This window comes from Mesoplodon mirus (genome assembly GCF_964341445.2).
Source record: "Mesoplodon mirus genome assembly, chromosome: 2".
Taxonomy (NCBI): Eukaryota; Metazoa; Chordata; class Mammalia; order Artiodactyla; family Ziphiidae; genus Mesoplodon; species Mesoplodon mirus.
In genome coordinates this window covers 50,944,193-50,965,063 of record NC_138977.1, presented here as the reverse complement: position 1 = coordinate 50,965,063, position 20,871 = coordinate 50,944,193, and the positions used below count along the sequence as shown (strand labels likewise).

The following is a 20,871-nucleotide window of genomic DNA, read 5'->3' as shown; positions in this document are numbered from 1 at the left end:
AAAAAATAAGTGTTGGGCTTCCCTGGTGGCGCAGTGGTTGAGAGTCCGCCTGCCGATGCAGGGGACACGGGTTCGTGCCCCGATCCCGGAAGATCCCACATGCCGCGGAGCGGCTGGGCCCGCGAGCCATGGCCGCGGAGCCTGTGTGTCCGGAGCCTGTGCTCCGCAACGGGAGAGGCCACAGCAGTGAGAGGCCCGCGTACAGCAAAAAAAAAAAAAAAAAAAAAAAAAAAAAAGTGTTTCTAGTCTTTTCTCTTGTCCGCCATCCTATGTGCAGTTGGATTTGCTCCTTGCCATGTCTTCTCACAAGACTTTCAGGATCAAGTGATTCCTGGCCAAGAAACAAAAGCAGAATCGTCCCATTCCCCAGTGGATTCAAATGAAAACTGGTAATAAAATCAGGTACAACTCTAAGAGAAGACATTGGAGAAGAACCAAGCTTGGTCTGTAAGGAGCCTCACATATGAAGTGGCACACACTTATGCTATCAAGGTCAACTGTATCTTACCGCATCAGAACATCATTAGTGTCTGGAACAGCTGCCTGTGTTTGATGCTGTCTCCTCTTTTCTTGATCTTTCCTCACCACTGCTCACTGTGTAGCTCAGTAATAAATATGTGAACCTTCTGTTGGAAAAAAAAATAATAAGTGTTTCTATAAAGTAATAACTTCCTCACATTTAATACTTGAACAGTTGGGATTTGGGTATGAGATTTAGCATTGGTCCCTAAGTTTTCTCTTACTAAACTCAGACCAACATTACAACCTATTAGATTCTTTTTGAGTCCAGATTTTGAAACCTGGCACATTAGTTATTTCTCTTAGCTCCACAGCATCTACAAACTTAATATACATGCCATCAGAATCCTCATTTAAGTCAGTAATAAAAATGTACAGTAGGGCTTCCCTGGTGGCGCAGTGGTTGAAGGTCCACCTGCCGATGCAGGGGACGCGGGTTCGTGCCCCGGTCTGGGAGGATCCCACATGCCACGGAGCGGCTGGGCCCGTGGGCCATGGCCGCTGGGCCTGCGCGTCCGGAGCCTGTGCTCCGCGGAGGGAGAGGCCGCGGCAGTGAGAGGCCCGCATACCGCAAAAAAAAAAAAAAAAAAAAAATGTACAGTGGCATAGTGCTGAAGATAGACTTCTATGGCATACATCTAAAGTCCCACCTCCAAGCTAACAACAATTCATTAATAAGCACATTTTGGGTATAGTAGTTCATTTCAAGTTAACCCATACTATCAAGTTAATACCATACTATCACACAGACTGTAATTCTCCATTTCATCCATAAGGAGAGCATGAATACTTATCATAAGTAATCAATCTCTCCTTAGCCTCTATCTTTAATATCTTGTGATTTCTCTCCTTGAAAGTCTTCCATAATACAAAAGGAGCCTTGAGATCCTGGCAGTTTGCCAGTTAAACACTTAAAAGGATGATATTTTTTAATAGCCTTCTTGGCTTTAAATCCAAGAAGTAGCTGAACACTCTTGATTTTCCTTCTAATGGATTAAATTCTACATTTAGTGTTAACAATTCATTACTCCAATTTGCCCTTGAACTTTATATGAAAAACAGGTTTTGGTAGTAAATAGTATTGCCCAAATCAGCTCCAAAAAATAACTTCTAAAATATGTTACAGAGTCGTCAGAAACAAAGCCTTTACACCTTCTCTCTATATGCTATATATCTATTTTCTATACCTTTGAGACACTAGACAATACAAAAGTAATTTTTGGATTAACATAGGAAAATAAACTGAGGGAAGATCATATTAGCACTGGAGGAAAGATCCAAGAATCATTAACTGCAAAAATGATCTCCAAGAGAAGTGAAGCAAGATAAAGTGGAAAATTCTGGGGACTTCCCTGGTGGCCCAGTGGTAAAGCATCCACCTTCCAACGCAGGGGATGCGGGTTCCATCCCTGGTCGGGGAACTAAGATCCCACGTGCCGTGGGGCAACTAAGCCCACACCTCACAGCTACTGAGCTCCCACTCCTCAACGAGAGAGCCCGCATGCCTGAACAAAGATCCCGCGTGCTGCAACCAGAAGCAGCCAAAAAAAAAGTGGAAAATTCTTTGTGTATTTATAAATAGTATAATAAATATATAATTGTTACCAATTAATTTTAAACATCCTAGAAGCCCCAAAACATCCTATAGTCATTCAAAGTTCCACAAATCCATTGTACGTAAAGTTACTCACAAAGATTGAAGAGGGAGTTTTTCTATGACAAATGCAAGCTAAAGCCCTTAATCTACTGGTAATCTATTTCTCCCCTGGAAGGGGAGATCCTTCCTGGCTGGGTTGCTCTGGACTTCCCAAAACACTTGTACAGCACTCTCCTTCCAATTCCACAAAAGCAAATGTAACTTATTGAGAATCATTATCAAAACAATTTTAAAGATATGCTTAATAATGGTAAGAAGTAAACAAGCAATTACAATTGGATTTGTAATGTTTTGTTTCTTGAATCAAGTAGTAGTATATGGGTGTTTGTTATATTATTCTTTACAACTTATATATTCATAATAAGTTAAAGATAATTGAGTCAGTATCAAAGAAAGACCAATTAGCACTCCAAACAGTGCATGCCTATCCCTTCCCTTTCAGAATCTTAACCCTGGATCTATTTTGTAGATTAAGCATTAAATGATGGCCTCACATTTTGCATATTATTACAGGTTAAGCAAATGCTTAGAATTAAGGGCAGAATTAAGGATACTAAACTTTATTTCCAAAATTAATTTCTAATCTTTAAAAGTCTATATAAATGCATTTTAATGATTATACATTTGTGCAAATTATTTTGTGTTCCTCTTTGTCACTTGTATATTTTATACACCAATTTCCAAAAATTGATATAGAACACATGTTAACCTTTGAAGTAGTTATGTAATATTCCATAATGTCGATATACTATGGTTTGTCACAAAGTCTCTACTACCCCATTTGGAGTTATTTCATTTACTATTATAGGCATACGTTGGAGATATTGCAGGTTTGGTCCCAGACCACTGCAATAAAGTGAATATTGCAATAAAGTGAGTCATATGAATGTTTTGGTTTCCTAGTGCATATAAATTATGTTTATACTATACATTAGTCTATTTAGTGTGCAATAACATTATGTCTAAAAAAGAAAAAAGTATTAACCTTAATTTAAAAGTACTTTAGGGACTTTCTGGTGGTCCAGTGGTTAAGATGAACATGGGTTCAATCCCTGGTCAGGGAACTAAGATCCCACATGCCATGTGGTGCAGCCAGAAAAAAATTTTTTTGAAAAGTACTTTATGCTAAAAAAAAAATACTAACCATCATTTGAGCCTTCAGCAAGTTGTAATTTTGCTGGTGGAGAGTTTGAAATAGTCAAAGAATTATCAAAATGTGACACAAAGACATAAAATGAGCACACATTGTTGGCACCAATAGACTTGCTCAAAAGCAGGGTTACCACAAACCTTTAATTTGTAGAAAACACAATAAAGCAAAGTGTAATAAAACAAGGTATGCCTATATACCAAAAATTACTTTTCAAAAAATGTATGCTGCCACCTAATATGTATTTAATATGTTGTATCCTTGGTGCTAAGATACAGGTGACCATGACTAACCTGTCCCTGCCTTCCCAGAGATTATACTCTAGTGGAGAAGACAGATGAGAAAAATAAATAAAACAATCACAGTTTTCAATAAATGCAATGAAGCAGATAAACAAAGTACAGTCGGCCCTCCACATCCACAGGTTCCACATCTGCAATCTGCAGACCCATTTTATATAAATCTCATTTCATATAAGGGACTTGAGCATCCACAGATTTTGGTATCCCCAGGGGGTCCTGGAACCAATCCCCCACCGATACCAGAGGACAACTGTAGTGTGACAGAGAGCATCTGGGGTAGGGTTGATGTAGCCTACTATAGAAGACATACTCTGGAAAGGGCTCTCTGAAGAGGTAACATCTAAGCTGAAACAGGAGCAAGTGAGGAGCCTGAACTAGCTTTCTATGCTGCTATAACAAATTATCATAAATTGAGTGGCTTGAAACAACACAAATGAATTATCTCACAGTTCTTTAAGTCAGAAGCCTGGGTAAGCTAATTCCTCCACTCTGATTTCACAATGTGGAAACCTAGGTGTCAGCCAGCCTGAGTCTTAACTTATCTTGAGGCTCTGGTAGAGAATCTACTGCCAAGTTCAGTCAAATTGTTGGTTGAATTCAGTCCCTTGCACTTTTAAAGCTGAGGTCCCCATTCCCTTGCCTGCTCTCAGCTGAAATTTGTTCTCAGCTTCTAGATGCTGACAACACTCCCTGACTAGTGGCCCCGTTGATCTTCAAAGTTAGCAACAGTGGGTCAAGTCCTTCTCATGCTTCAAACGTCTCTAACCTGGGCTTTTGCCATATCTCTCCTGCTTCCAGCTAGGGAACGTTCTCTGCCTTTAGGGACTCATGTGATTCCAATGGGCCCAGCCAGATAATTGAGGATAATCTCCCCATTGTAAGGCCCATACCTTTAATCACATTTGAAAGTCTCTTTTGCTATGTAATGGGTAACAGATTCCAGGTGCTAGGGACTAGGGCATGAACATTTTTGAGGGGACATTATTCTGCCTTCCACACACTCAGACAAATACTATCCCAGGAAGAAAGGAAACAGCAAGTATAAGGCCTAAGATAGGAAAGAGCTTGGCCTGCCCAGGACAATAGCAAAAAACAAACAAACAAAAAGGACCCTGGAGCTACAACAAAATGATGAAGGGGAAAACCATAGTAATGACACCATGCACTTCTTTATATTTTTAAGAGTAACTTTTTTTCCCATTTAAATTGTACAAGTTTAGAATCTATTTTGAATTTTTCAATCAATCTTAGTCATTCTAAAGCTAACAGTAGAGCATTAGGCCTCCTAACTTCTAGTCTCTTTCACTTCCCACAAAACCAAAACTCATCAATAGTATTTTTTTCACATCTGTATGGAGAAATTTCTTCTAACTGATATTTTTTAACCCTAAACATTTTGGTTCTTGCATACAGAATTTCTTCAAGTATTGATCTGCCTCCAATCACAGCATATGTAAAATTTATATTTAGATATCAGGAAGCAAAAACTAAATTTAAAAAGAATTCAAACTATGAGAAAGAAACTTCATCCTCAACTCTTTTAAAAATTAAAACAAACAAAAAACTGAATTATCTTTCTTTCCCAATGGCTTTCCACATAGACTTTCAGGGTAGTGTTTTGTGGTTAAATGTTTATAAGGAGAATTGCACCTGTGTTGTAGTCTGTTTTTAAATAAACTTGCACCTGCAGTGGCTTTTCATAGAACTGCTATTTGGGATACTACATATTAGTCATTTGACCATTATACAGAGCTCTTCCCTCTCACCACACTACCTTCTGGGCTGGTCCTAATTTACAAACAGCCTATCTCCGAAAATTCATTTGAAAAACAACGGTTTAGATTTCATGATAATTTTTGAGACAAAATAATAAACAAGGTTTCCAGGAAACCCCTCAAACAACAATATACTCCTTCCAATCCATTAACTCCAGTGGTCTGGTCCCTTGCTGCTTTAAGGAAATTCTAATTTATTTTCAAGGGAGGCCTCTGCTCTAGTCAAATATGTCTGCTTTCCTTTTCCTATATATGATTTGCTAACTCCTGTTTCAGAATCTTTTTTACTCTGTTATTTCCTCACCATAAATTTCGTTTTTCTTCCTGCCAATCTTTGTCAAAAATCCTAAAATTTTTTAAACTAATTTTAGTAAGTCTTCCCTGCTTCATGTCATCCCATCCTGTTCACACCATTACTCTGTTTCTTCATTGCTAATAAATTCATCTTATATCTCTTTATATCATTTTACACAAGTTGGCATATTACTTTCCATTTTTATCACTCTTCTTCATATGTGTACAATTTATCTCACACTAAATTAACACTTTCTAGGGACTTCCCTGTTGGCACAGTGGTTAAGACTCTGCGTTCCCAATGCAGGGCGTCCGGGTTCAATCCCTGGTCAGGGAACTAGATCCCACAGGCATGCTGCAACTAAGAGTTCGCATGCTACAACTAAGGAGCCCACGTGACATAAGTAAGGAGCCAGCGAGCCGCAACTAAGACCCAGTGCAAACAAATAAATAAATATTTTAAAAATAAAATAAAATAAAATAAAAAATAAATTAACACTTTCTAATAAAAACAAAAATAAACAAATGGGACCTGATGAAACTTAAAAGCTTTTGCACAACAAAGGAAATCATAAACAAGATGCAAAGACAACCCTCAGAATGGGAGAAAATATTTGCAAACAAAGCAACTGACAAAGGATTAATCTCCAAAATATACAAGCAGCTCATGAAGCTCAATATCAAAAAAACAAACAACCCAATCCAAAACTGGGCAGAAGATCTAAATAGACATTTCTCCAAAGAAGATATACAGATTGCCAACAAACACATGAAAAGATGCTCAACATCACTCATCATTAGAGAAATGAAAATCAAAACTACAATGAGGTATCACCTCACACCAGTCAGAATGGCCATCATCAGAAAATCTACAAACAACAAATACTGGAGAGGGTGTGGAGAAAAGGGAACTCTCTTGCACTGTTGGTGGGAATGTAAATTGATACAGCCACTATGGAGAACAGTATGGAGGTTCCTTAAAAAACTAAAAATAGAATTACCATATGACCCAGCAATCCCACTACTGGGCATATACCCAGAGAAAACCATAATACAAAAAGACACATGCACCCTAATGTTCACTGCAGCACTATTTACAATAGCCAGGGTATGCAAGCAACCTAAGTGTCCACTGACAGATGAATGGATAAAGAAGATGTGGCACATATATATATACAATGGAATATTACTTAGCCATAAAAAGAAAGAAATGAAATTGAGTTATTTGTAGTGAGGTGGATGGACCTAGAGTCTGTCATACAGAGTGAAGTAAGTGAGAAAGAGAAAAACAAATACCATATGCTGACACATATATATGGAATCTAAAAATAAAATAGTTCTGATGAACCTAGGGGCAGGACAGGAATAAAGATGCAGATGTAGAGAATGGACTGGGGAATGGGAGAGGGGGAAGGGTAAGCGGGGAAGAAGTGAGAGAGTGGCATGGACATATATACACTACCAAATGTAAAAAAGATACCTAGTGGGAAGCAGCCGCATAGCACAGGGAGATCAGCTCGGTGCTTTGTGACCACCTAGAGGGGTGGGATAGGGAGGGTGGGAGGGAGACACAAGAGGGAGGGGATATGGGGATATATGTACATGTATAGCTGATTCACTTTGTTATACAGCAGAAACTAACACACGTTGTAAAGCAATTATACTCCAATAAAGATGTTAAAAAAAGTAAAAATAAATAAACACTTTCTAGATGCAGAGAGGGGTTCATAAAGAGCAGTAGCAATTGGCACCCCATTAAAAGGATATAAGGAAGTACCAGAAGGGAATCATAAAGACTCAGTTAGGAAAATGGTTAAGAAAATAAAATTTTTCTTGTTCCTAACTCTTTTTTTTTTAATTTTTTTATTTTTGTGATACACGGGCCTCTCACTGTTGTGGCCTCTCCCGCTGCGGAGCACAGGCTCCGGACGCACAGGCTCAGCGGCCATGGCTCACGGGCCCAGCCGCTCCGCGGCATGTGGGATCCTCCCAGACCGGGGCACGAACCCGCGTCCCCTGCATCGGCAGGTGGACTCTCAACCACTGCACCACCAGGGAAGCCCGTTCCTAACTCTTTTTTTTTTTTTTTTTTTTTGCGTTACGCGGGCCTCTCACTGCTGCGGCCCCTCCCGTCGCGGAGCACAGGCTCCGGACGCGCAGGCCCAGCGGCCATGGCTCACGGGCCCAGCCGCTCCGCGGCACGTGGGATCCTCCCAGACCGGGGCACGAACCCGCGTCCCCTGCATCGGCAGGCGGACTCTCAACCACTGCGCCACCAGGGAAGCCCTCGTTCCTAACTCTTTTACTCAGTTTTTACATCATATTTAAGTGCCATACTAAGTCTGTTTTCCCCAACAACAAGAAGGAAGCATAAATCCATAGTGAGGAATATCCAGTCAAAGAAATTTTTTTTTTATCTGATGCATTCTTTCAAGACTATTATATAATTCTTTTGTATTTCTCTCAGAGTTTCAAATAAGTTGCTTTGGCCCAAAATATGTGCAATAATTGATTATTCCGAGCTAACTTTTTTATAGCACCAATGTTTATTACAGCACCAATAGGAAATTAATATAGCTATCTTTTTGGCTCATAATTTCCTCATATAATTGGAGGCAACCACATATTTTTATTTTAAAAATTTAAAAATAAATTTTAAATTTATTTTCTCTTTATGATACTGAAATAAAGTTGCCATTATAGCAAATGTGTATATGTGGTCTGCAAGACCAATGCTGCTTACCTGGCCCTTAATTCAAATGATCATTCATTCATTTTTTCTTTCTCTCAAGAAGTATCTATTGGCATCAACTCTATGTGGCAGGGATACAAGTGAACAAAATAGGTAAGACACTTGATCAAATGAGTTTACATGATGACAAGTACAAAGTGCGATAGGAGCATAGATGTTGGGAGAGAGGTAGGCAGGGTCAAGGAGAGGTTCCCAGAGGAAGTAATATCTATGCTGAGATTGAAGGATGAGTAGAAGTAGGGCAAAAATGGGAGGACTATGGTCTAGGAATAAATAAAACATTGACAATTTGCAGTTGAGAGAAAACATGACTATTGAAGGAAATGAAAGTTCAGTACGGCAGTATGAGTCCAGAGACCATATATTTCATATGCTTCAACACACTTACCCTTAAGCACCTACTACAGTGCTGTGTGCTGTGCAAAATTAAAATAACTTACATGGATGTAAACTTAGCATTATTATATGATATGGTTGTAATGATTTTGTATAGATAACTATATTATACTTGATTATTAAATATCTTCATTCAATTCAGCTCTTTAGCAACGTGAAACAAATTTTCAAATATAACATCACAATATTATCAGTGATTTATACTTATATGAAAGGAAACAAGTACTGTGTTCACTGTTACTTTAAATATTGCATAATAGAACATTAATTGTATAGTTAGTAATCACAATGTGAAGTAATGCTCTGATATGGCAATCAGTGTAAACAAAAATAAGTTGAAGTAAACAAAGTAATTTACAGTGAATAAACAATTTTACCAAAATCATAGAAAAAAAAACCACAGAAGAAACCTGCCCAAAAATAATCAATGAAGGAACAATAGATCAATCTCTGAATGATATCCTCTAATTATACTTTATGACTACATTTGCCTGTACTCTGAACAAATCTACTCAATTCATGCTTTCCCAGGCCCTAAAATAAAACTGGAGAGATGCAATATGGCTGATGCCTCCTGATTCTCCTATTTTTCTGCCATTATATTGGTTGAAATTGATACCATATCTCTGAGTAATCTTAGTCTATAAATCTGAGGGTTCAAGTTTTTTCAGTACGTATTGAAACAGAAATGCATATGTCTCTGGGCATAAGTTTTTCATTGTGATAAAATGTACACTAAGAGACAGTATAATAAAATAGTTTAAAAAATAACTTCAGATTGAGACAGACTTGGGTTTAACAACCAGTTATATAACCTCAGGCAAATTACTTCACATCTCTGAGCCTCATCTGTGAAAAGAGGATAATAATGGCACCCTTATCACAGATATACTGTGAGAATTAAATATGATAATATACTTAAGACACCTAGCAGAGTGCCTAATATGTAATTAGTATCTCCCCAAATATTCAATGTTATTGACAACAGCAAGTGGAGAAAGCCCAGACAGGGACTAAAACTTTTGAACATGATAAAAATGTGAGATGAGCACACATGAAAGCTTTATTCAGATGTATTTTTTGTTACTGTTGTTTTTAGTAATTTTTCATGGCTTAGTTTTACAGGGTAAGTTTAGAGGTCTTAAACTTGAATAGGTTTAAAATTACATACTTAATTGCATATAGCTCATTTATTAATCCAAACCTTTTAAATTTCACACTTGATGATAGTCTTATAACTGTAGTGGCAGGCAGGTAGTATATCCCTTCTGTTCGACTAATTCATGCACGCTAGCTACTTACGTAAAAACAACTCCAAACCATATTTTGTTTTTTAGTTAAATAGAAAATATAGTCTCATGTTCCAACTAAATGTGGAAGACACCCAAATCTCTTGCTCTAGTTCATATTCTCACCCCAAGCTTCAGAACCATATATCCTACTGTCTAGAAGAGATTAGACACTTAAACCCCTTCACCGATACCTCAAATGCACAATGTCCAAAACTTATTTTTCTGTTTCCTGACCCCTGCTAACCTCTTTCCTCCTGAGTTTTCTTAGTGGAGGGTACCATCATCCACTCAGTTGTCCAAGAAAACCTGCGAGTCACTTTAACTCCTCACCTCCTCATCCTTAATCAGACACTGAGTCCTGTAATACCATCTCTTAAATAGCTGTTAATCTGTGTACTTCTTATATTTTTGTTCCCAGGGTCCTAGTTTAGACACTAAAATTCTTCACCTAGATGACTGTAATAGCCTCACACTAACTTCTTCTCTATAATCTTAGCTCTTCCCATCAATCCTCTAATCTTGTCCTGTTTAAAACCCCCCAATGGTTCCCCTTTGCTCCTAGCATAAAGTCTAAGTTATCTCTTAATATCAAAAATAGATATAGATCAATGTCACATTTTCAGACTCATTAAATTCTGAAGTTATTTTTACTAACTTCTAATACCTTATTGAAATTTAAGAGAACTCAATTTAACTCTCATTATTTGATTAGTTATTTATCGGTACTTACTATGTAACTGTATCAGATATTATAAAGGTTACAGAGATGAATGGTGATATATCTGGCAGAAAATATACAACAAGTATATAAACAGTCTCAACACAATGGAGAAAATGTTTTAAAATCCCAAAATAGGACCTACATACACATTTTTCCAAAGAATACATACAGATGGCCAACAGACATATGAAAGGATTCTCAACATCGCTAATTATTAGAGAAATGCAAATCAAAACCACAATTAGGTGTCACCTCACACCAGTCAGAATGGCTACCATCAAAAAGTTTACAAATAAATGCTGGAGAGGGTGTGGAGAAAAGGGAACACTGTAGGTAGGAATGTAAATTGGTGTAGCCACCATGGAAAACAGTATGGAGGTTCCTAAAAAAACTAAAAATAGAGCTACCATATGATCCAGCAATCCCACTCCTGGGTATATATCCAGAAAAGATGAACACTCTAATTTGAAAAGATACATGCACCCCAGTGTTCATACCAGCACTACTTAACAATAGCCAAGATACAGAAACAACCCAAGTGCCCATCAGCAGACAACTGGCTTAAGAAGATGTAGTGTGTGGTGTGTGTGTGTGTGTGTGTGTGTGTGTGTGTAGACACACCCACAATGGAATATTAATCAGCCATAAAAAAGAATGAAATATTGCCATTTTCAGCAACATGGATGGACCCAGAGAATGCTACACATAGTGAAGTGAGTCAGACAGAGACATACAAATACTATATGACATCACTTGTATGTAGAATCTAAAAAATAATACAAATGAATATATATACAAAACAGAAACAGACTCACAGACATAGAAAGCAAGCTTATGGTTACCAAAGGGGAGAGGGAGAGAGGGACAAAAGTAGTATGGGATTAACAGATATAAACGACTATAAACAAAAGAGATAAGCAATAAGGATTTACTGGATGGTGCAGGGAATTATATTCAGTATCTTGTACTAACATATAATGGAATATAATCTGAAAAAAATAACTGAATCACTTTGCTGTATACATGAAACTAACACAATAATGTAAATCAACTATACTTCCATTTAAAAAAAAAATCCTAACATAGGAAGAGTTAAAGGGCTATTAGATGCCAAAGGAAGGAAGCATATCAGAGAATACAGCCTTGAGAAGATATGATTTTAGCTGGGCCTTGAAGGGCATCTAAGAATTGAGATGTGGGGCAGCATAAGCAAAGGTCAAGGGAAGGAAATCTTAAAAAGACAAAAAGAACAATGTGCATTTTAGTTTAACTACAATGTAGAGTTCCTCAATGAAAGTAGTAGGACAGCAGCTAGAAAAATAAGTTGGGGCCAGATATAGGCAGGCCATGAATATTAGGATAAGAGGGCTTTATACTGTAGAGAATGATGGCTGACTAAAGAGAAAAAAATTACATGAACTGTGTTTCAAAAGACCTTCACCATCAAAGTATAATTATCATTAAATCAACAGTTATACATATAATTGTATCTACAAGGTTCCTCATGACAAGAAAAAACAAAAAGGGGTTAAAATAATGTTTAGAAAATAATTGTGCAGTATTTAGTTGGATTAGAGTTTGGAAGAGAAAGTAGTATCACAATTTCATTAAATTCTTCATTTTGTAATTAACACTACCAAACCTAGTCATTTTTAATTAAAAGCTTACAAGGGTTCATATGCTTATCTCATATTTCAGTATAAGTTCTATATTTTACTTCCAAATCACATTTAGGATTTTTGTGTCTTTAAATAGATACAGACCCTAGTTGCAAAAAGAATCTATAACTTACTGGTTTCAGAGTAAGTGGTTTCTGACAGAAATGAAAGCAGATGGCAACTATGCTTCATCTTTTCTATTTTCTTTCTTACACCTAAAAATAATCCTTCTTTTTTTGTACCTAAAAGTAATTCAAGGAGTTTCTGTGAGGTATATTAAATTATCTAAATAGGCTGATCACTTTTAACACCAAGAATACATCTTCCCATTATTACTCTCATATCAAATTATTTTAACTATTATTACTTCTTCTGGGCATTAAAAAAAACTACTTCTTTGACAAATTCAGTCATCATAACCTAATCTGTGACACTGGGAAGAAAGGCAAATACACATTTAATTATTAGCTTAAGTTCACCAAAGCCATATATCAAATATTTGTTTTTAAATGTTACTTTAAAAAAAACACAAAAAACAAACCTGTGCTGATGACCAGAGCAGTACAAAAGACATTGCAATTAATCGTTAAAGGCTACTATTTTGTATGCTGACACTGCGTTTAGAAACATATTTTCTCAAATACTGACCTAGATTCTAGGGATTTAAAAAATAACAGCTTGGATCCAGCCTTAATGGGGCTTATACACTTAATGGAGGGAAAGCAGTAAGTATAAATAGAGATCTGAAGCATGGAAGTGCAAAAGAGGAAGTTCTTCATCCTGTCTGAGGAGACAAGGAGAGGCTTTTTAGGTGACATTTAAAATTAGTCTTGGAATTCCCTGGTGGACCAATGGTTAAGACTCTGAGGTTCCAATTCAGGGGACACGGGATGGATCCCTGTTCAGGAAATTAAGCTCCCACATGGCCAAAAAAAAAAAAAAACTAGCCTTAAATGATGAGTAAGAATTCTCTAGAAAGTATAGAAGAAAACAACATGTGTAAAGGAAAGGCAGCAAGAAAAAGCATAGCCTGTACCAGGTTAAGGAAGAACCTGGTAGATACAATTATGTCTATATTAATTATTGATACAATGATAACTGTAGTTTTGATGGTGAAGCTTTTTGAAACACAACCCACATAAATTTTTTTTTCTAGTCAGCCCTCAGTTGCTACACAATAAAGGTTTTAGCTCTTAGCCTAATATTTAAATCTATGGTACATATGTTGTGTACACGTACAAGGCTATGCCATACATATGAGCAGTGAGAGTGTGGTAGGAGGTAAAGCTTAAGCTGTATGCAGGAGTGAGGTCATAAGGAATATAAACTTGATCCTATAGATGTTGGGAAGCTTTTAAAGGACTTTAAGTTAGAGGCGTATATGGTCATTTTTTGTCTGCTTGTTTTGTTTTCCTTATTTTAATTGAACCTCGGATGCAAACAGTTAATCATTCTCCTCAGTTCCTGGCACATTATCATTATTGGTCCATGGAAAGTATTGATACCTCTCCTATTTCTTCTAATCTCCAAGCCTCATCCCATTCTTTGCTCCTCCATAAGCAATTGTTCTTTTGTATTTAATGCACATTATTTTGTTTGTATATGTTCTTACAAAATGTGTGCTGTTGTATTGTTGCACACATTGTATTACATATCTCATTTTTACTTTTGTTCCTAAGCACATTGCTTTTAAGATCCATTCATGTTGATACGTGGATATATAATCCACTTTCCAATTATTGCATAGTTAAGATGACCATATACTTTATCATCTAAATCATAAAAGTAAAAGGGTTGCTATTAATAATTACACTAGAATAACAAGTTCAACAAGACTGTACTAAGCAAACTAAGCTGTATGGTCACTTTATGCTCCTAAATTCCATGCTGTTCACCCATGACATTTATTGATCTGCTGTTCCAGGGATGGACATCCAGGTTGTCTCCAACACCCCGCTATCAATAATAGCTTTTCAAACAGCCTCATACAGGTCCCATTATGGACCTGTGTGAGAATTTGTTAGCCAAAAAGATGTCTGTAGTGATTTGCAACTTTTTTACAGAAGGAATTATGAGAACACTGAAAAGATGAGCAAAGAAACAGAGGAGGAAATCGCAAAGCAACGTTTGGAGAATAAAGAGTGGTAGAGCATTTAAGTTAGAATGGAAGATTTTAGTAGGGAGGTAATGAAAAGTATGCCGAGAAAGGTTGCTTTGAGGCAAAACTGTGTGAGGGCCATGTATGTTGTGAACTTTATCTTGACAGTAATGGAGAGTCATTGAAGCATTTTGAGCAAGGGTGTGGGATGAGGGAAATGGTATTCTAGGAAGATTTATTGGATGATGCTGAATCAAATGTACAGCAGAGACTGCAAATGAAAAGACCTATTAAGGGAATATTTGAAAGCCAATATAGTACAGTAGTTAGCTATAGTATAGTGTGAATTCCAAAGCCAGACTGTCTGGGTTCAAATCTAGTTCTACCATTTACCAGTCTTAAGACCTCGTTTAAACTCCATGTGCCTCAGTTTCCTAAATTAGAGATTATCATAGTACTTCCTCATAGGGTTAAATGCCAAGAGCTTATAACAGTACTGGAATATACTAACTACTCTCAATGTTAGCTATTATTATTGCTGCAAATCCAGAAGAAATTGAGATCAGTTTAAGCTAATCTGGTGGTAGAATATCTTAAACAACCTGATCTCATGCCCTGAAGAAAGTATCCTAATATCACCTAGTGTGTCATTCATAAACCCCTACCTCTACAGTAAGAAAATCCTACAAAAGGCTTAGAATAAGGCAAAAAGTGTATTCTTAAAAAAAAAAAAAAAGAAAGAAACCTGTTGGCTCTCATTATGTGTAGTGTGCTAACTCCTGAGCAGGCATCACAATAATGTAATAAAGATTCAAGTTGATAATACATTATAGTTGCCACAAAAATAATGGTTAAATGTTATTTAATATTTGTGCATTTTCTCTGGGGACTTTGTTTTTCTTTTTAATTGGCATAGGCTTATGATATAATAAAGCATTAATCTGTCTTTCCAGCAATAAATTTTTGTTTTCTTTTTTTTGACAGCGTGGCATGCTGGATCTTAGTTCCCCAAACAGGGATCAAACCCACGCCCCCTGAAGTGATGAGTCCCAACCACTGGACCACCAGGTAAGTCACAGCAATACAAATTTTTAAGAAAACAATTTCCTCAACAAATGGCAAATAATTCCAAGATTAGGCTATGGAAGATTAGACTATGGGAGCTGCTGGAATGGAAGAACTAACTTCTGAACTGTTCATCAAAAAGATCTGAGAATGTGAGAATACAACACTCTCTGAATATATACTGGTTATTGCAACTTTATTTTAAATAGTTAGGAAATGTAATGTATAGTATAAACCAAATAATATTAGAGCAATGTGATCAGTCCATTAAAAATATCCAAAATATTTTCTACCTTCTCTGTAACAGTATACACATTTTGTTAAGTATGACTACAAATTCTCAAATAATTAGCAATAAAAATGAACAGAAAAATTGAGATTTACGTGCCTAAGTAAAACAATGCTTACATATAATGTAAATTTAATACATTTAAAGCATGGATCTAATCACAGTCCCAGCTTAGATGCAACATTCTTTAAGCAACATTTCCATAACAAAATCCAGAGATGATCTCTCACCTCTCTGATCTCTCACAGCACTGGGTTTACCTCACACACTGCCTTGTATTTTAGCATAATCTGTATGCATGTCTTCTTTTCTACCTGATTAGAAGAGACTGTGGCTAATTCACCGTTGGATCTACTACAGCATGTAGCATTCTGCTACAATTAATAAGCAGTTAATATTTGAATGACAAAACCTATTAAAATTTACATTCAAAAATGAATTCTGGGCTTACTATCAGAACATAAGACTTTTACCCACACCTTTTTTATTCTTTAAATTGTATTTCCTAAAATCTTGTAAAGGTTTTTAAATGCTTAAGATAACTTTTAACACTAAAAATATTTAGTTCAAAATACCATTTTTCTAAAAAATTGTACTATTTTTCATAACCTAATGACACTGCACTTTCTGCAAAGAACTTGTATGTCGCTATTAATTTTAGCAACTTATCACAAGTTCAGCTTTCAACTACCCACATCTGAAGGTGTCATAATACCTAACATATATAATGAATATGAACCTATCATATGTAATATCTGAAAACTTAAACCCTGAATTACTCTAAGATTGCAGGGCAGTCCTTTCACACTTCTAGTCCTAGAAATACTCCTAAAGACAAATTTGACTGATTTTTCCCTTATTACCACCCTCTTCTTCAAACACTTTCATCCACCCATTTTAGCCTATGCTCTGGAAAAGGTCTGAAACTCATTCACATTGAATTAGCAAAGGACTGATAACAGCTGAATGTAAGGGCCTGGTGTGGGAGCCCTATCCCAGGTTTCTGTGCTCGATTTGCTAATGCAACCTACTCAAGTCTTTGTTTCCACATGTATACAGTGAAGATACTGGAATTGGAATTCATGATTCCTAAAATCCATTCCAGCTCAGGTTATCTCCCTTGAGGATGTTCGCAACCTTATGCATTATTCATTCACTCCGTTTATGGAGCACCTAAAATAGATAATCAAATACTGCAATTTCAATACGTATTCATTAAACAAATCTTCATTGAACACTTACTCTGTGCCAGACCCTGTATTGCGTGCTTGCAATATCATAGTTCGTTGAGGTCTACTAGGTGATACAGAAGAACTGAGGAAAAGACTAAGGGAATTAAAGACGAGATCAAAGAGGTGATGCTTAGACTGTCTCTTCAATACAGCAGAAATTTCCCATATTTGGGCGGGAGTACTCCACACTTTAGTGTTTAGTAAAGGGGGATGGATGGCGTGTACAAAAAGCGATGTAAAAGGCAGGTTGAGTATTTTCAGCAGCTGAAGCCTGGGTAACACAGGACAAGCGTTCCCTGTACTCACCCCAATTATAATCTGGCACGTTTTGCGTGATGACTTGATTAACGCGTGCCCCCAGCTGGACCACAAGTTCCACCACTGCAGGAACAGCGTCTGCTTTCGCCCACCATTGTTCTCCCAAAGCCTAGCACGCTGCCCTGTGCTTATTAAGAGATGAAGAATTCATGAAGCGTCCGCCCTTTAGAGTTAAAATGTGCCATTTCCAAAATATCTTGAAGAATGAACCTCTTCCACTAATAGGCAGAGAAATCGCGGTGCCTTCTGCAGCCTACTTGAGCTCCTCGGAAAGAGGCAAACTCTAGAGCGCGGCTCTGCCTTCCCACCGTCACCCCTCAGAAACTCTTCAGGAACACAAATCTCATGAAGTCACCGAGCCCTGCGGAAAGGGACCTGGAGGCGGGCTACCACCCGCCCGGAGGCCAGCCCTGAGCTCTCCCGGACGCCCGCGCCAGGATTCCCGAGCGCAGTGGCGCCGCTGCCGCCTCAGGCTACGGGGCCCAGAAATGTCGTATTTGGACGTTGCGAAGACAAAAACAACCTGACTAACTTCCAGACGGATAGGCAGAGAAGTTAAAACAATTCCAGTAAACAAGGAAATCTTCCACACTTGGACTCGGCTCCAGGCCGGTGACAACCGGTACAGGCGCATGACAACTCACCGCACCGCCCCGGGACCTCTCCTAGGCGTGGAGGTAAAGCGCCCTCCAATGGTCACCGCGACATCACCTCGCGGTTCACCAGGCCGTCCCCCTAGCGACGCCCAGGCTCGCGAGAGTAAAAGCTGGGCTAAAGGGCTCTGCGGAACTGAACTTCCTATTCCTATTGTTCCTACACGGAAAGGCCTGAGGGACCAACCGGAAGTCCTGGTTCAAACGCCACACAGCGAGCATCCTGGGGGCCGGAAGAAGGTGGAAACTCCTGCATCCTACTGGAGTGCCCGCGGACGTGCGTGGTGAGAGGGCGCGTGGCTGTAATAGAGGTTTGTTGCTGGAGCGCGTGGCTCGTGCGCGGAAGTCAGAGGTGACCGAAAGCCAGACGTCGCTGTAGAAGCTGAGACCGCGAGCTATGGTGGGGAAATCCCGGCGGCGCGGAGCGGCCAAGTGGGCAGCTGTGCGAGCTAAGGCAGGTCGTGACCCAGCAGACGAAAATGATGACAATTTGGAATCTCCACCCTCACCAGGGGACTCCAGCTACTATCAAGATAAGGTAGATGATTTCCATGAGGCCCGATCTCAGGCTGCCTTGGCTAAGGGATGGGGCGAAGTGGAGAGTGGGGCCGAGGAAGAGGATGGCGATGAGGAGGAGGTGCTTGCCCTAGATATCGCCGATGAGGACGATGAAGATGAAGAGAGTGCGGGGAATGAGGAGGATGACGATGATGATGGTGGGAGCTCCATGCAGAGTGAGGCTGAGGCCTCGGTGGATCCCAGTTTGTCGTGGGGTCAGAGGAAAAAACTTTACTACGACACGGACTATGGTTCCAAGTCCCGAGGCCGGCAGAGTCAACAAGAAGTAGAGGAAGAGGAAAGAGAGGAGGAGGAGGAGGCACAGCTTATTCAGCGGCGTTTAGCCCAAGCTCTGCAAGAGGACGATTTTGGAGTTACCTGGGTGGAGGCTTTTGCAAAACCAGTACCTCAGGTAAATGAGGTTGAGACACGGGTCGTGAAGGATTTGGCGAAAGTTTCAGTGAAAGAGAAGCTGAAGATGCTGCGAAAGGAATCGCCAGAGCTCTTGGAGCTGATAGATGACCTGAAAGTTAAGTTGACAGAGGTGAAGGATGAGCTGGAGCCATTGCTACAGTTGGTGGAGCAAAAGATCATTCCACCTGGAAAAGGAAGCCAATACCTGAGGACCAAATACAACCTCTATTTGAACTACTGCTCCAACATCAGTTTTTATCTGATCCTGAAAGCTAGGAGAGTCCCTGCACATGGACATCCTGTCATAGAAAGGCTTGTTACCTACCGAAATTTGATCAACAAGCTGTCAGTTATGGATCAGAAGCTATCCTCTGAGATTCGTCATCTGCTCACACTTAAAGATGGTGCTGGAAAGGCAAAACTGAATCTAAAAGCAAAATCCACAAAGGCCAAGCCAAAATCTGTTTCTGCTGTTGCTGCCTCCGCTGTTACAGACCTTTCTGATGATTCTGATTTTGATGAAGCTGCGCTGAAATACTATAAAGAAATAGAAGACAGACAAAAATTGAAGAGAAAGAAAGAAGAAGATAGTACTGAGGAACGGGCTCTTGAAGTTCAAAATGCAAAGAGAGCCATTACTTATCAGATTGCTAAAAATAGGGGACTTACACCTAGGAGAAAGAAGATTGATCGGAATCCCAGAGTGAAACACCGGGAGAAGTTCAGAAGAGCCAAAATTCGCAGAAGAGGCCAGGTTCGTGAAGTTCGTAGAGAAGAGCAACGTTATAGTGGTGAACTATCTGGCATTCGTGCAGGAGTTAAAAAGAGCATTAAGCTTAAATGAAGTTTTTGCTTAGCTTAAGTTTTTTGGCTATAAGTTTGGATCAATAAATTTTTATTTTTAACTGGTGACGTGATTATATTAATATTTAATACCTAACCGTAAATTTTAAAACGTCTGTCAATAGGGAAAATTGTTTGGGTTACTGCTTAATTTATTTGTGTTTTAATTTGTAATCAGATCATACTAAGAACTGCGGGAACAATATGAGGGTGCATGGGAAGAGAGATGGTGATGAAAAACTTTCTCCAACATTCTGTCAAATAGTAGCCTAGGGAAATTCCACAGCTAGTTGTGGAGCAACAATCAAACTTATAGTACTTTTATAATTTTTCACATAAAGTGAAGAGAATGCACCTTTGGCAATCATCTTATTTGTAAGATAGGCTATAAAGTAGTTCTCACATTATTTCATTTACCTAAAGTATAATTCTCGAGCAGCATACTTGTTAATAATGAGTCTACTATTAACTTAAGGATTTTGTACATTTTATTGTGGTACAAGCTTAGGACTGAAGAGGAACTTGGTTAAAAACAGAAAGAGATATGCCTTAATTACATTAACTGTGAATATTTTTTAATAGTCCTTAATGTGGTAAGATAAAAATTCCATTTCCCCTTCTGTACTGGTGGGTGCTCTTTGTACACTCCACTTGCTAAAAATCTGGTATGATTACTACTGGGTAAGTGGTAACTAAAGGTGGTAACAAAATTACATTTTTCTTTATAGTTATTCTGGTCTTTACAGCAGGGAAAAGATGAGATGGTGAACTTAAAAATTTTTAGGATGATGCCAGGGAGAAAATGAGAGGACTAGTGAAGGAAAGCACAAAGGACATCTTACCTATGTCACTGTTTATTCATTAAACATTGTGCTAGCTGCTAGA

The 20,871-nt window shown here is 38.4% G+C and overlaps 1 protein-coding gene and 1 pseudogene across 2 annotated transcripts; both read left to right on the top strand.

The window, feature by feature from the left end:
- The first annotated feature begins 295 nt into the window (after window positions 1-295).
- On the top strand, window positions 296-472 carry LOC309795664 (large ribosomal subunit protein eL39-like; annotated as a pseudogene). Its single transcript has one exon. The product of its transcript is annotated as a large ribosomal subunit protein eL39-like (transcript).
- A 17,746-nt stretch (window positions 473-18,218) lies between these two features.
- Window positions 18,219-20,052, top strand: UTP3 (UTP3 small subunit processome component). Its single transcript, XM_082611202.1, has one exon. The coding sequence runs from the start codon at window positions 18,569-18,571 to the stop codon at window positions 19,985-19,987; it is 1,419 nt and encodes a 472-aa protein (XP_082467328.1). The 5' UTR covers window positions 18,219-18,568; the 3' UTR covers window positions 19,988-20,052.
- The last annotated feature ends 819 nt before the right edge of the window (window positions 20,053-20,871 follow it).

Bases quoted from the DNA above. Each gene is read 5' to 3' on its own strand.
- UTP3 (XM_082611202.1), top strand. From the start codon at position 18,569: ATGGTGGGGAAATCCCGGCGGCGCGGAGCGGCCAAGTGGGCAGCTGTG.